Consider the following 13,475-nt stretch of genomic DNA (forward strand, 5'->3'; position numbering starts at 1 on the left):
ACCTCTCCCCTCCCCTCCCCTCCTCTCTCTCTACCCCCTCCACTGTATAACCCTGAGGGTCTCCTTCCATTTCCATGCAATTTCCCTTCTCTCTCCCTTTCCCTCCCACCTCTCATCCCTGTTAAATGTTAATCTTCTTTTTGAAGCACTGGTCAGTGTTGGTTGGTGTCATCATGGACAATAGGTAACATTAAAGGGAGGAGATGAAGGGTGGTTAATGGTGTTCACAGCTGCAGCTTTATCACTTGGCATATTAAATCCCACTTATTGGGATGACATTGAGACATCATTTTGCTCCTTCATATAATAATTGCTCCATTCAAGCCTAAACATAAACCATTCATTCAACACATGCTAGTACTAGTTAAGTACTGACATTTAAGTCCAGCTAAATACTGACATTTAAGACAGAAAACAATACAGACCTTTTCCTTATTGCCTTCTCTCCACCACAAGGTATTCACGCGTAGGGGAGACCAACATTGAATAAGAAACATTCTGAGGGCACTGAGTGCTGTATCCTGGGAAGACCATGTTATTAGAGATAGAGGTTCAGAAAGGCTCTCTGGGAAAGGGCACATATACTGGGGCTACTTCTTTTGTCTTTCATCCTTGCCCTTGCATTTGTGGCCTCATTTCAACTCATCCTTTAAAACTCAGCTTAGATTTCAGATCTCACTAGAAACCAAATCTGGATTGTCCTCACAAAGACAGAATTGGCCTTTCAGACTTTCTAATCTTGCCCAAACTGTGTGTATCCTCTCTTAAAATTTACCACATCCATGGAATTAGTATTGGTCTGTCTCCCAACTAGTCAGTGTTTCTGGCAGGGTATCTCTGTATCTTAAGTGCCTAACAAGTGCTTATTAAATTTTATTGAATATTTTATGGAATAAATGAAGATTTAACAAGGAGAAATGGCAAATACTTAATTGCTGCCTAAGACTTACTAGCCAAAATAAAAGATAATGCAAGTATAAATTTTAACCAAAGTAGAGAATATTTTTGGTAGAGATTTATAACACATGATGAAGGCTAGGTTAGCCAGAGTGTAACATTTCTCTGCTTCTGAAACACATTGGAGTTTATGGTCAGTATATCAAAATATACACTGGGGGGCTGGGGCTGGGGTCATTGGTAGAGTGCTTGCCTAACACATGTGAGGCACTGGTTTCGATCCTCAGCACCACATAAAATAAATAAAGGTATTATGTTCGTGTATAACTAAAAATATGTTTAAAAAAATACATACTGGGACATTTTAGCCCCAAAGTTCTGGAGGATGTTTTACCAGGATTCTTAAAGTCTGAAATAAGATACTCTGAATATATAAAAATAAATATAAGAAGTTTGGGACTAAAGTTATGGTTTTAAAAGGCACAGACTATACACAGATAATAAGAGATACATATTTAATAAGAGATTAAAACTACCACTAATAAGCTTAAATTTGGGCTTTGGAGATTATTTATTTATTTATTTATTTAAGTCTTCTACAGTCTTTATAACAGAGCATAAGTTTATTAAAGTTAACAAGAGGATTTAATAATGAGTTTAATAAAAGAAATAAAAAGTGGTCATAATGAATTCTGGAAGAATATTTTTGTAATTCAAGTCTCAGACCAAGAAAATAGTGCTATCTAGTGGTTAAATCTGGGAATAAGAGGTAAGGCATACCAGAGGCTGGAGAACCTCCAAGAGGCTGCATCTCAATAGTTCTACTTCATATCACAAGAGAAACAAACATACATGTGTCACTAGCTGATGGATGGAAAAGGGATTAGATATGGATTTAAGCCGTTGACTTCAGAGTATGATGTTGCAAATAGAATAAGAGCTTGGACTCTGAAGACAGACAGGCCCAGGTTCATAACTTTGCTGCATGACTTTAAAGCAAGCCATCAAATCTTTTTAATCTTTAATTACTTTCAACTGTAAAACAAAGGTAAAAATATTGACTATCTGACAGGATTATTGAGAAGGTTAAATGCAATGATAGATATGTATAAAACATTTGGCACAGTGCTTGGCATATAGTAAGTCAAGTAATTCAGTAAACAGCAGTTTATTATTATTTCTATTAATAAAATTATTTTACTTAGGACATAAATTAGTTTGTAGAATTTAAAATAATTGCAGAGAATCTTTTTAACTCTTCTACAAAGAGGTTACAAGATAATATCAACAAACACATACTTGTAGGCAATATAAATACCAGGTATTTTTAAAGTTAAAATATCATAGGTTCAATGTTACATTGTAATCATGCAGTTCAGTAGTGGGGTTGTATTTTCAATGAAAACAGGTAATTTTTAGAAATAGATTACAAAATGAACTCTGAAATATTCTATTCTAAAAACATTCATGAACCTTTTTGTGATGAAGAAATTTTCCTTAACCAAATCCTGCATTTTTCAACATATAAGTCTAATAAATTTATATATGTCATTTTCAAAGATAAATTTGAGATTTCTTCCTACTTGACTAGAAACAAAATACCAATAGAAATTTTTCTAGAAATGTTTTAATCTACTACATTTATACTAGAAAAGAGAATTTGATCTTTGTGAAAAATATCCTTTGGCTTGCAATATAATCTACCGGCTTACTTTAGCCTTAGAATTTGAGACAGTATATCTGCTTTTATATAATGGACAGAAATAACACAATTTATTAGTAATTACAGCCAAGCCATTATATCTAATTTTCATTAAAGTCATAAAAGGCTCTCCAAGGGTGATAGGTAAATTTCCCTCTGCATTAATATCTAAAATATTTATTTTAAATAAAGCATAGGAAGCCATTATAACTATCTCATAATCCCCATTTGTATGTAGTTCTTTAATGATTTGTTACAAAGGGGGCTGAATTGTTTCTTTTATTAGTAGTAAAAAAAATTGAAATACCTATATGCAATAAAAAAAGAAATACACAGGAATTAGAGACCTGTATTATGGTCATGGTGTGGCACTAGTTCTGTGCTCAGGATTTTCAGCCTCTCTGGGTTTCCCTTTACTCATTTATTAAACAATCTTTAAGGTCTGGTATAGGGTTATCCTCTACAATTTTTACCATAATTTAGTATGTCATAATGACTCAAAATCATAAGTCCAAAGTTAGAAATTACTTAATTATCCATAATGAACTTAAGTTATTTCTACTCTCTTAGAATAGGAAAGGGCAGAACAAACACAAAGACATACTAAAAGAAGTTTAAAACACCTATTTAAAATACTGTGGCATATTTTTACCTTTCTTCTCATTACATCTACTATAAGTACTTTGCCTTGGGCAGTAAAAATCCATATACTTATTAAGAGGTCATTGCATCCCCATCTGTTTTTACTTATCTCGTTAAGTATTTTAAGCTATCCTAGAAAACATGGCATGAGTTTCCCTTTCAGCCATACGTAAATACTTTTAGAAATTAACTCATCTGCACCCAAAAACCCTTGGATGAAATCTGTCAAGTATATTTCTACTTATAAATATGGTGACCTTTGACAACTACATCACTTGAAGAAATGGGGATGAATGAGTCTTTGACTTCAGAAAGCAAGCGCCAATCCACAACCAGAACAAGGAGGGAAACAGAACCAAAGTGAAAACAGTCAAGCAACACAAAACAGTCTTCTGAACAGAGGAACAGGGTACCAAGTAGTTGGGCATATGAGATTGCTATGGGATTTCTGAGGGGAATCAATTTTAGATAAACAGCAAAGATGAGATTAATTCACCTTTGTATCAATTTTAGTACATCTTTCCACAATCATATAATGCAGGGTTCATGTGTATCTATAATTTTGCCAAAATGTAAATCAAAGTATTTTCTGACTACATAGCAAATATGGTAGAGCAAAACAGGTGTCATTTTCAACACTTCAAATTGTATCTTGACGTTTGGCACTTCCACAATTTAAAATAGCATTATGAGAACACATTGTTTTTGAAAGTGTGCACTGGACAACAGTGATCAGAAATATTATAAAGGCAACTTCAAATAATAAAATATTCATTTGAGACCTGAAAAGAAGAACCTAAGAAACAACCTTAAGGCAAAATATAAAAATAGAAAACATGAGTCATAATCTCATCAAATATGAACATCTACATTTTACTGTTAGTTATATTGAAACTTGAAAACGTCAGAGCAGCCTACTAAAATCACAGACCAACAGGATAAAAGTAGATAAGAAATAAAGTGCAATTTATGAATATGGTTTATTACCATGGTTAAAAACTTTCAGAACAGGCCTCTGAGACAATGGACTGAGACTTTGCCGAATATCTGTTAAAAAATATATAAAAGAAACTTAATGTAGAGATCTGTTCATCTCAAGAAGCATAAAAGTATTTAGTATTTAGACATACTTTCTTCCAAGGTTAAGTATTTCTGGAAGCAAAGCAATGCTTCAGTACCCTGAAACACTTGAAGCAGTAATGTTATGACTTTTACTTCCCACTTAATTATGCTACTGTAAACTCCACTGGGACAAAGTACATATGGTTCTTTGGATGAGACTTGTCACACTAATCAGGATTTTCTAGGTTCAGTGCATTGATTTGTTAATGTGCCACTGACATTAGCCAACTGGAATGCACATCTCTCTGACATTTGTCTTTGGAAGAGATTAAGCAAACTTATGAAACTTCTGAATAATTGTTGCCCATAGCACTACATTCTTGATACATGATTTTAAAAGAATTAGAAAGAAAAAGTCTTCTTCTCTGTGATAGTTGCCTAGAAAGTAACATGAAAACAAGCATAGTGCTCACCTTTCGGCTTTGGTGTTCTTTTTCTTCTGTCGCGGAAGGCAGCCCCCGACTGCAGGGCCTCCAGCAGACTATCCATCACTCCTGTCTCATCACCCTCTGTGAAAAGAGATGCAGGGAATTCCATCAGCCCTCAGGGTTACCATAGCAATGTCAAAGCATACAGAGAAATTGGGGATGGTGATGGTAGGGAGAAAAAAGACCAGATGCCAGGACTAAGCCAGCAATTTCAAAATAAAAAAGGCCTCTCTCTCATAAATCAACTATCTTTTAATGAAATATACCTCATTAGTGCTTCTGTTTCTGTCTACTAAAAAGGACCAAGTTCTACTGATTCACTTCAGAGCACTGCTTTTATAGTCCAATGCCACAATGACTTTAAATGGAATGTGGCTCTAGTTATATGTATGTCTTAAGTTATCATAAATCACACTTCCCTTGTAGAAATGTATTATTTTTTAAATAAGGCAACAGCCTCTATTCTAAAAATTGATTAGGTCTGGGACAGTGTTTTGGTTATTGTAACAGATTCTGCACATCTAAACTTACTGTTCAAAATTACATTTCCATGCTAACTTTCATAAATATGAAAAATCAATCCCAATGATTTATTTTTTTTCCATATCAGAGAATAATTGTCCCTTGACTAGATGTGACACAGAACAATCGCTAAAACTTTTACAGAATGTATAAAAAGTTTATCTTCTATAATTAAAAAAGTCTCTCAAAAATTTAAAGAACTGCATTCCATTATGATTAGGTTAAATTGACATTATATAATTAATAAAGGATGTATATACAGAACCAATTCTGTCTACAAATAACATTAAAAATATTCACAGGTATTTATAACTATCAATACTAAAAATCATTCCAAGGAAGCAGGAGAAAAGAACTCAAAAAAGTTACTGGCCCAACCCAAAATAAAGGAAATATTAAACACTTTTTTTGTTCCTGCAAAAGAAGCTATTTGCAGGCATTCTCTATGAAACTGTAAGGCTGGTATAACATGACATCTGATAGAAAAAATGATTTTTCTCCACACTTTTTATTACTTCATTTTTGTTTCCATTTTGAAACAATCTCTTTAATAGAGAATAGCAAGTGAAAACAGTAGAGTACAAATAACACACTCATTTACAGTTTATAAACAGATATATAAATATAAATATGTATCAGTCAGTTTCCCATCTGGTCCTATTTCATATTTTTAGAAGAGTACTAAACCTTGTAGGTGTTATCAAAACAGGTGGGCAAGAAATAGAGTATTGGGAGGTTGTTAATTTACACATAAATTTAATTCTAAAGTGATCTGATGGCTATTTTTAATTAAAATACATTAAATATTTCAGACAGTTTAATAAGTAATTACCTGGCTATCTTTGAAAATTTACACTCAAACTTAATTATGCTTTTTTCCCCTAAGAAGAACTGCAGATAATGCTAAGTATTTGAGGTCATGAATACATTTCACTAGTAAAAACATCTAAAAAAATTTTTTTTGAGAGAGAGAGAGAATTTTTTAATATTTATTTTTTATTTTTTGGTGGACATAACATTTTATTTTATTTTTATGTGGTGCTGAGTATCCAACACAGCACCCCACACGTCAGGCGAGCGCGCTACTGCTTGAGCCACATCCTCAGCCCACATCTAAAAATTTTTAAATTAAATGTTTTAATCTCATGCTTGCTTACAAATCCAAGCATGAGATTAAAAAAAATCTTCAAATTGAAATCAAATGGAAGCAAATGAACAAGTTATCAAATTGATAGCATTAGCTATAAAGGAGAAAAAAAACTAAACCCAAGTAATTTTTAATGTCCTTAATAGCATATACTTTAAAGAAAAAAGAAAAAAAAAGCTACAAAGAGAATATGAACTGTCACCTTAGTAAGTTTGTTGTTGGTAGTGGTAATGCTGTATAATGATTCTGAAATTTTTATGTGTGCATTATAATATTGAGCAGATGGGTAAAGTTGTTAATGCTAGTGTCAACAGTGATCCTCACTGTGGGAAAGGAGATGTAAATCTGGAATAGGAGGAGGGAGGAAGAATCCCAAAGTACTGGATTGAATTTACAGGAATCAATTTAGGCACAGGGTTTTAAAAAATATTTTTCCTAGCTTTTGAGACCAAAAGTGTTCAGAAAAAATGCCATTACTGCCTCAGTGAGCACACTAGTCCTGAGAGCTTGGTTTCTAAATATCATTACTCACTAAAATGAATCAGAACACTTAGCAAAAATGAGTCAGGAACATACTGATGTGCTAGAAAATAGAATCAAATAATATAAAAATGGATGTTATAAGGACAGAGCTGCCAAATTTATACAATTTGAGCATCAAGTAAGCAATGATGTCAATAAATTATTACACACTGGGAAAAAAATTAAGTATCCACAATGATGCTAAAATCATCATCATCATCATCTTTGCAGGGGAAAGGAAAGATAATTTTACATAGAGGTGTCAACTATTAGATGGCAAATGTCAAAGATATGAGAGAAATAAGTCGTTTCCAATGCACATAGTAACAAATGATTTAGGCAGGAATCATACTTGGTTGCAAAACCATTGTGTGTAAGGCTGTGAGCAAACAGGACATGTTATCATTTTACCCAAATTTGACAGTATCAAGAATAGGATACATTGACACCAATTTCCTTGTGAAATGACATAACCTGTTCAGTACTTTGCACAGAAATGTCTAATTTAAATTTAATTGTATGAAAATAATCATATAAACCTAAAGTGAGGATATTCTGTGACATAACTGGTCTGGGCTATAAAAACAACATAATAAAAGACCAAGAGAGAAAGGAGGAAAGAAAAATAAAACAAAAAATGCTAGAAAACAGTTCCATATTAAAGAAGACTGAAGAGATAAGGACAACTAAATATAATACTTTGATTAGCTCCTAGATTTTGAATAAATTTTCAATGACATTACTGGTATGCTAAGGAAATACCAGTGCTGAGCTACCACCACTTGTAGTTATATTCTGGCTAGGCAGGGTATTTCCTGTTCTCAGGAGCTGGATGCTGCCCTGCTTAGGCTCATTCAGCAATTTGCAAATTTCCATGTTTGCCACTTCATGCCTTTAAACATGCTTCTCTCTGCACAGAATATCTTTCCCACTTTCTTTATGAAGCTAGCTCATATGTCTCTGAAGACAGAGAACTGAGAATGCTCTCCTAACCCATGGTGGGCTGAAGAGGGTGCCCTTCAATGTCCCATTGGCATGCAGTACCTATAGCAATAAATCCTTTACAATATTATACTGATTAGTTGATTTTTTTTCTGCCATTAGATTGTGCACTTATTGAGGGCAGGGATTACAGGTGTCGTTTACCTTTAATATCTAGCAAAATGTATTATATAGAAAGTGTTTAATAAATACATGTTCAACAAAATTAATAAGCCAGGCACTAAGGGGGTCAGCTGAAAGGACTAACTATGCAGGAGACTAAAGGTTATGGATGAACAGGGGGCCAGGGAAGTGGTAAGACTGTATTAAAACAACAATGTTTCGTTTTTTCCTTTTATCCCATATCATACATGTATTTAGTTTCCAAATCTAACTTGACTGAAATTTCCAAGTATCTTCTGAAATGATCTGTTGTTCCTTTTGCAACTATGTTCTAGGTGGTACAGAAAGAAGTAATTTTCACTAAGAATACTGCATGAGACACTGTATCTCATGTTGCATTCTAAATTCTAATCATCCCATACATTACTGATGAGTCCTAAAGCAGAATTATGTCAATTCCCTGAGTCACAAGTTTCCAATCTCTCTCAGTTCCCAGAGTATAAAATTCCAACTCTTTCACCACCACCCCTGCAATGATTCTAATTACTTCCCCAATCTTAACTCTTCTTAAAACCCATCACAACTTTCAAAGTCAGCTGTCTATGATTTTCTCCAAAGACAGAAAGTCATTTTCTATCTGGAACAGAGTTTATTCTTGCTCTTGTTCCTGGAGTTAATGTTTTTTTCTTGGTCTTTATTCCCTTACACATAACAGAAATACTTAAGTATAGCAACCTGCACTCTAGCCTGGGTTCTCAACCAACAACTGTGTGAAACTGGATTACTGACATAATCATTTCTGACATGGGTAAGAGATATTACTTGATTGGGTTTAATAAGGAGATCACATGAGATAATGCAAATAAAAGCACTAAAGTATAAAAATAAATAGGAAGTTTATGAAATAACTAATTTTTAAAAGTTTCAAGCACTGTTTCAGATATAGTACATCACAACTTAAGTTTTACAAAGTACATTTTCTTATGTCCTTATGTTAAGGACATAATCATGTAAAACACTACTGCTAAGAGAAACTCTGATTTGATATACAAATACACTCTTGAAATAAACTAATGCTAACTGTAATATATGGACATATAAGGAAAATGTTCTTCCAATGTTAAACATACATTTAGTACATGTATCCAACACATGTTTTATTTTTATATTTTGTGGTGCTAGTGATTGAACCCAGGACCTTGAACATACTAGGAAAGTGCTCTCCCACATCCAACGCATATTTACTTGGCACATGGTACCATGTGCCAGGCCATTAATAGCACTAAAGATATCTAGGCCCCAAGGGTAAACAAAAGAAATCTCTTCTGCACTCAGAAGCATAAAAGTGGGATATGGAGAGAGGTATGAGAGTCACCAGAGATTTAAGCCTTCCTAGTGAGAGACTACTTTGAGAATAAGTGGGAGTTAGCCATGGCAAGGACTGGGTAGGGAAGAAAAATTCTTGGTGGAAGTAATCTCAGGAACAAAGTGAAAGAAATGAACAAAAACAAAAGAAGAGATACAATAAATTGTTTAAATGTCTCATATTTATATTATTCTCAACAAACCAGGGAAATAAAAATTAGCCATTTTTTTAATCACAAATTAGACCTCAATTTCTCTAACAAGGCAATTTATATTCAGAATATTTATAGCATCTCTCCTGCTGCGAAAACTCTTTTAAAATAAATGGGCTAACTGCAATAGTCAAAGCCTTACTATGCCTAAATAACATATCACCTTGTTTAATTTGTAAATGCCATTTTAAAAATTGTAGTGTCAAGGAAATGGCACGGGGGAGTTAAGATTGAGATATTTCTAAAGTAGAATCAATAGGAGGTGAAGAGAGTACAGCGGCTAAGGACACATAGGAGGTCTTTGGGGCCTATAGCTGGAGAAAGAGAAAACATGGCGAAAAAGTTTAAATCACATCGATTTTGATGAAAGAACAAAGTTGGAGAAGATAATGAGTTTCCTTTTGGACATGTTAGTGGAAGTTGCTAGCAGGAACCTCCAGATAATTTCATAGGTCAGCTAGAAATTCTAGACTCCAATTCAGACAAAAAAGTGGCAACATTTTGCTTCTCATTTCCATATTTCTAAACATACTCATTCAGCACTATGAGCTAGAGTCCAAGAAAGCCCTGAGAAATATCAAGGCAAGTCTTTATTCTTCCCTCCCAAGTGCCTGTGGTATGCTGGAAGTGCATATAGCTGAATCAGGAGCCAGGGCATCTTGGGAGCCACCTATATGTAAAGAAATCATATTGAAATGTCCCATAAATAAAGATACAAAGAACATCCTTAAAACAGGCAAAAAAAAAAAAAAAAGTCAAACAAAGTAAAGAAATCAGAATGGAATCGGATGTGAAACATCAATAGACAAAAAAAAAAAAAAGGTTTCTAAATTCTGAAAAGAAATTATTCCCAATGAAGAAAGAGTTATGTTTCCAATAAGGTGAGCATAGAAAAACAGACCTTTTCTAGACATGCAAGTGTCTACACATGCTTTCTTACAGAGAGAACAGAACATGGTTCTGTAAAACCAGAGAGAAAAGTAAGAAAGAGGAAACTACAGGATACAGGAATGAATGGGGAGGGGACTAATGAACAAACTGGCAAGAGGATTCCCAGGACCCAGGCCCAGAGAAGCCTGTTGAGATCATATGGGAGGAAAAATCTTGTAAGAGAGAACCCTGGCCCAGGAACTATAGCAAAGCTAATGCTGGACCATTTGCATTGGGAAAAATAGTAAGAGAGATACACGATGGGCTGGGGTTGGGGCTCAGCAGTAGAGCACTCGCCTAGCATGTGCAAGGTGCTGGGTTTGATCCTCAGCACCACATAAAAAATAAATTAATAAAATAAAGGTATTGTGTCTAACTTCAACTAAAATATTTATGTGTGTGTGTGTGTATATACACACACACACAGACACACACACACATATACATATAAAGAGAGGGGAGGGGGAGACATCAATCCTATGCAAAAAAAGTTTCCATTAGCCTAATAGGAAATGCTAGATTGGTATACCCCTCAAATTAATAGGAACTTAATACGTAGTTGTCATATTATTAATATGAGGAGCATCTATAATATGATTAGTTCATCAGGGCAGATTGCTCATGAATGGGACTAGTGCCCCTTGTAAAAAAGATGCCTGACAGCCTTCATCCCTTCCACCATGTAAGGATACAACAAAGTGTGAAACCTTATCAGCCATGGAATTTACTGATGCCCTGCACTTGGACAGCCTATCCTCAATATCCATAAGCCAATAAATTTTTGTTGTTAAGAAATTTCAACTATAAATATTTTTGTTACAGCAGCAAAAATATAAGATTGGAAAGAAGAATAATTACACAGTGACAATATTAGAAACACTCAATTGTCATATAATTGCAATGGAAGCTAATGGGTAAAGAAGGAAGAATACCCAAGGGGCATAAATGGGGATACGGCATAAAGGAACTAAGTCCTCAAACACTCATCAGGAACTCATTAATGTCTAAAATGAAAAATTAATAACAGATTCTCTAGAAATAGGGAATAAGTGAATACCAGAATAAATAACTAAACTAAAAGTAATTACCTCCTGCTATGGTTTAGATAAGAGGTATCCCCCAAAAGTTTATGTGTGAGATAATACAAAAATGTTCAGAGATGAAATGTCTGGATTATGAGAGCTAATTTTTGAGTTAATTAACCTAATTGTTAAATTAATCCACTGACATGGATTAACTAAGTACTAACTATAGGCAGGCAGGATATAGCTGGAGGAAGTAGGTCACTGGGGGCATGCCTTTAACATATATTTTTTTTGTCCATGGTGAGCAGAATGCTCTTTCTCTGCTTTTTGGTTCTCATGTCCTGACCCAGTTTCTTCCTCAACACCCTTCCGCCATGATGTTTTCCCTCACCATGGGCCCAGAGCTATGGAGTTGGCTGATCACGGTCAAAACTACTGAAACTGTGATCCAAAATAAACTTTTACTCCTCCAAGCTGTTCTTGTCAGATATTTTGGTCAGAGCCATAAAAAGCTATCTATAACACCTTCAGAAGTAGGAAAGTTTAAGAGGAACAAGGTATTTTACTATGTCATGAGTCTATCATATTTAGTCTGAGAATTTGAAGATATTATACTACTAAATACAAAGTTGATTTTTAAATTCTTGAAAAGCAGAATGAGAAGACTGAGGAAGAGAAAGAAGAAGTGAGAGATTGATGACTTAAGGTGCTTCCCTCTGGGAAAGGGAGGAAGGCAGGTAAAAAACAATATAGTACAACATGACGAATACTGTGTCAAAGGTGTCTGGCAGGTAGTAGAGAATAACAGTGAATAACTTGGAGCCTAGAAAGAAGGCTAACAGCTCCAGAAGGCTTCCTGGATATCCAAGTCCTAAAGAATAGCTTAGAAGAGTGCCAGAACTGCTGGAAGACAGAAGGCCCTATTAGATCTGTTAGATCAGCTGTGCAAGATTGAGATTTTGGAGAAACATAAAACATCTGATATGAACAGAAATAGGTGGTAGAAGGGACTGAGCTCTAGAAGAGTTCACTTTTGGATGGGTTGAGTGGAGATGTCATGAGACATCCAATTGCACACCCTCCAAAAGGCTAATGGATTCATAGATCTAAAATTTTTGGGGGGAGAGAAAATGGTACTATGAATAGATTTAATTTAGAAGCATATAGGTTACAGTTGAAACTATGGGGAAAAGTACAAGCATAGTGAAGTGGTACAGAAAACACATTTTTAATTTAAACAACTTGATTTGAATACCAGATTTGGGTAAATTATTTAAGCTTCTCAATCCCAACTTTGAAATGGGAAGTACAGCACCTAAAATTCACCAAGTTATTGGAAGGATTAAAGGAGATATAACATTTATAATACTCAGCTGAGTGTCTGGCACTGGTAAGAACTTAGTTAACAGTGTTCCTTCTGGGGGTAATTGATATTATGGTACAGCATGGGCTTTGTTAAGGAGAGTACAGCAAAGAGAGGTGGGGGCAAGTAAACTCCCATATAAAGGGGAGTTTGTGAAGCATTTCATGGCTGTTCTCAGACTGTGACTACTTTCTATCCTTGACTTGCATACACTTTCAGTTTCTCCTCTTGCTTCTTATTGTCTCCTGAAATACAAGGCCTTATATCATAGTAATAGCAAACTTATAACCTGGAATTTGGAGTGGGAATAGGAAGGTGAAGCTTAGTTTCATCCAAGAATTAGGCAATACACAAAATTCATAGGCTCATAGTTTAACCCAACCCTTCCAAAAAAGAAACTATTGCCCTAACATAGTTACATAAATTATTGCTCTATGCTGCTGATTGCAAAGCATTTCAGAAACACATAATGTGACTTTTCTTGGTAACCTAGT

At 34.6% G+C, this 13,475-nt stretch overlaps 1 protein-coding gene across 3 annotated transcripts in view; it reads right to left on the minus strand.

Moving 5' to 3' along the window:
* The window catches only part of Diaph3 (diaphanous related formin 3), a 475,858-nt gene that overhangs the window by 104,175 nt on the left and 358,208 nt on the right, over positions 1 to 13,475 (minus strand). For 2 of the 3 annotated variants that reach the window (XM_048791762.1, XM_015486017.2), the window contains 2 exons: positions 4,777 to 4,872; positions 4,229 to 4,288 (listed from right to left, as the gene is read on the minus strand). In XM_048791762.1, the coding sequence (XP_048647719.1) occupies positions 4,229 to 4,288; positions 4,777 to 4,872 (156 nt within the window). The remainder of the gene's footprint in view (positions 1 to 4,228; positions 4,289 to 4,776; positions 4,873 to 13,475) is intronic. The other variant, XM_048791763.1, reaches the window with a different exon arrangement.

The sequence above is a fragment of the Marmota marmota genome, unplaced genomic scaffold (genome assembly GCF_001458135.2).
Source record: "Marmota marmota marmota unplaced genomic scaffold, marMar, whole genome shotgun sequence".
NCBI lineage: Eukaryota > Metazoa > Chordata > Mammalia > Rodentia > Sciuridae > Marmota > Marmota marmota.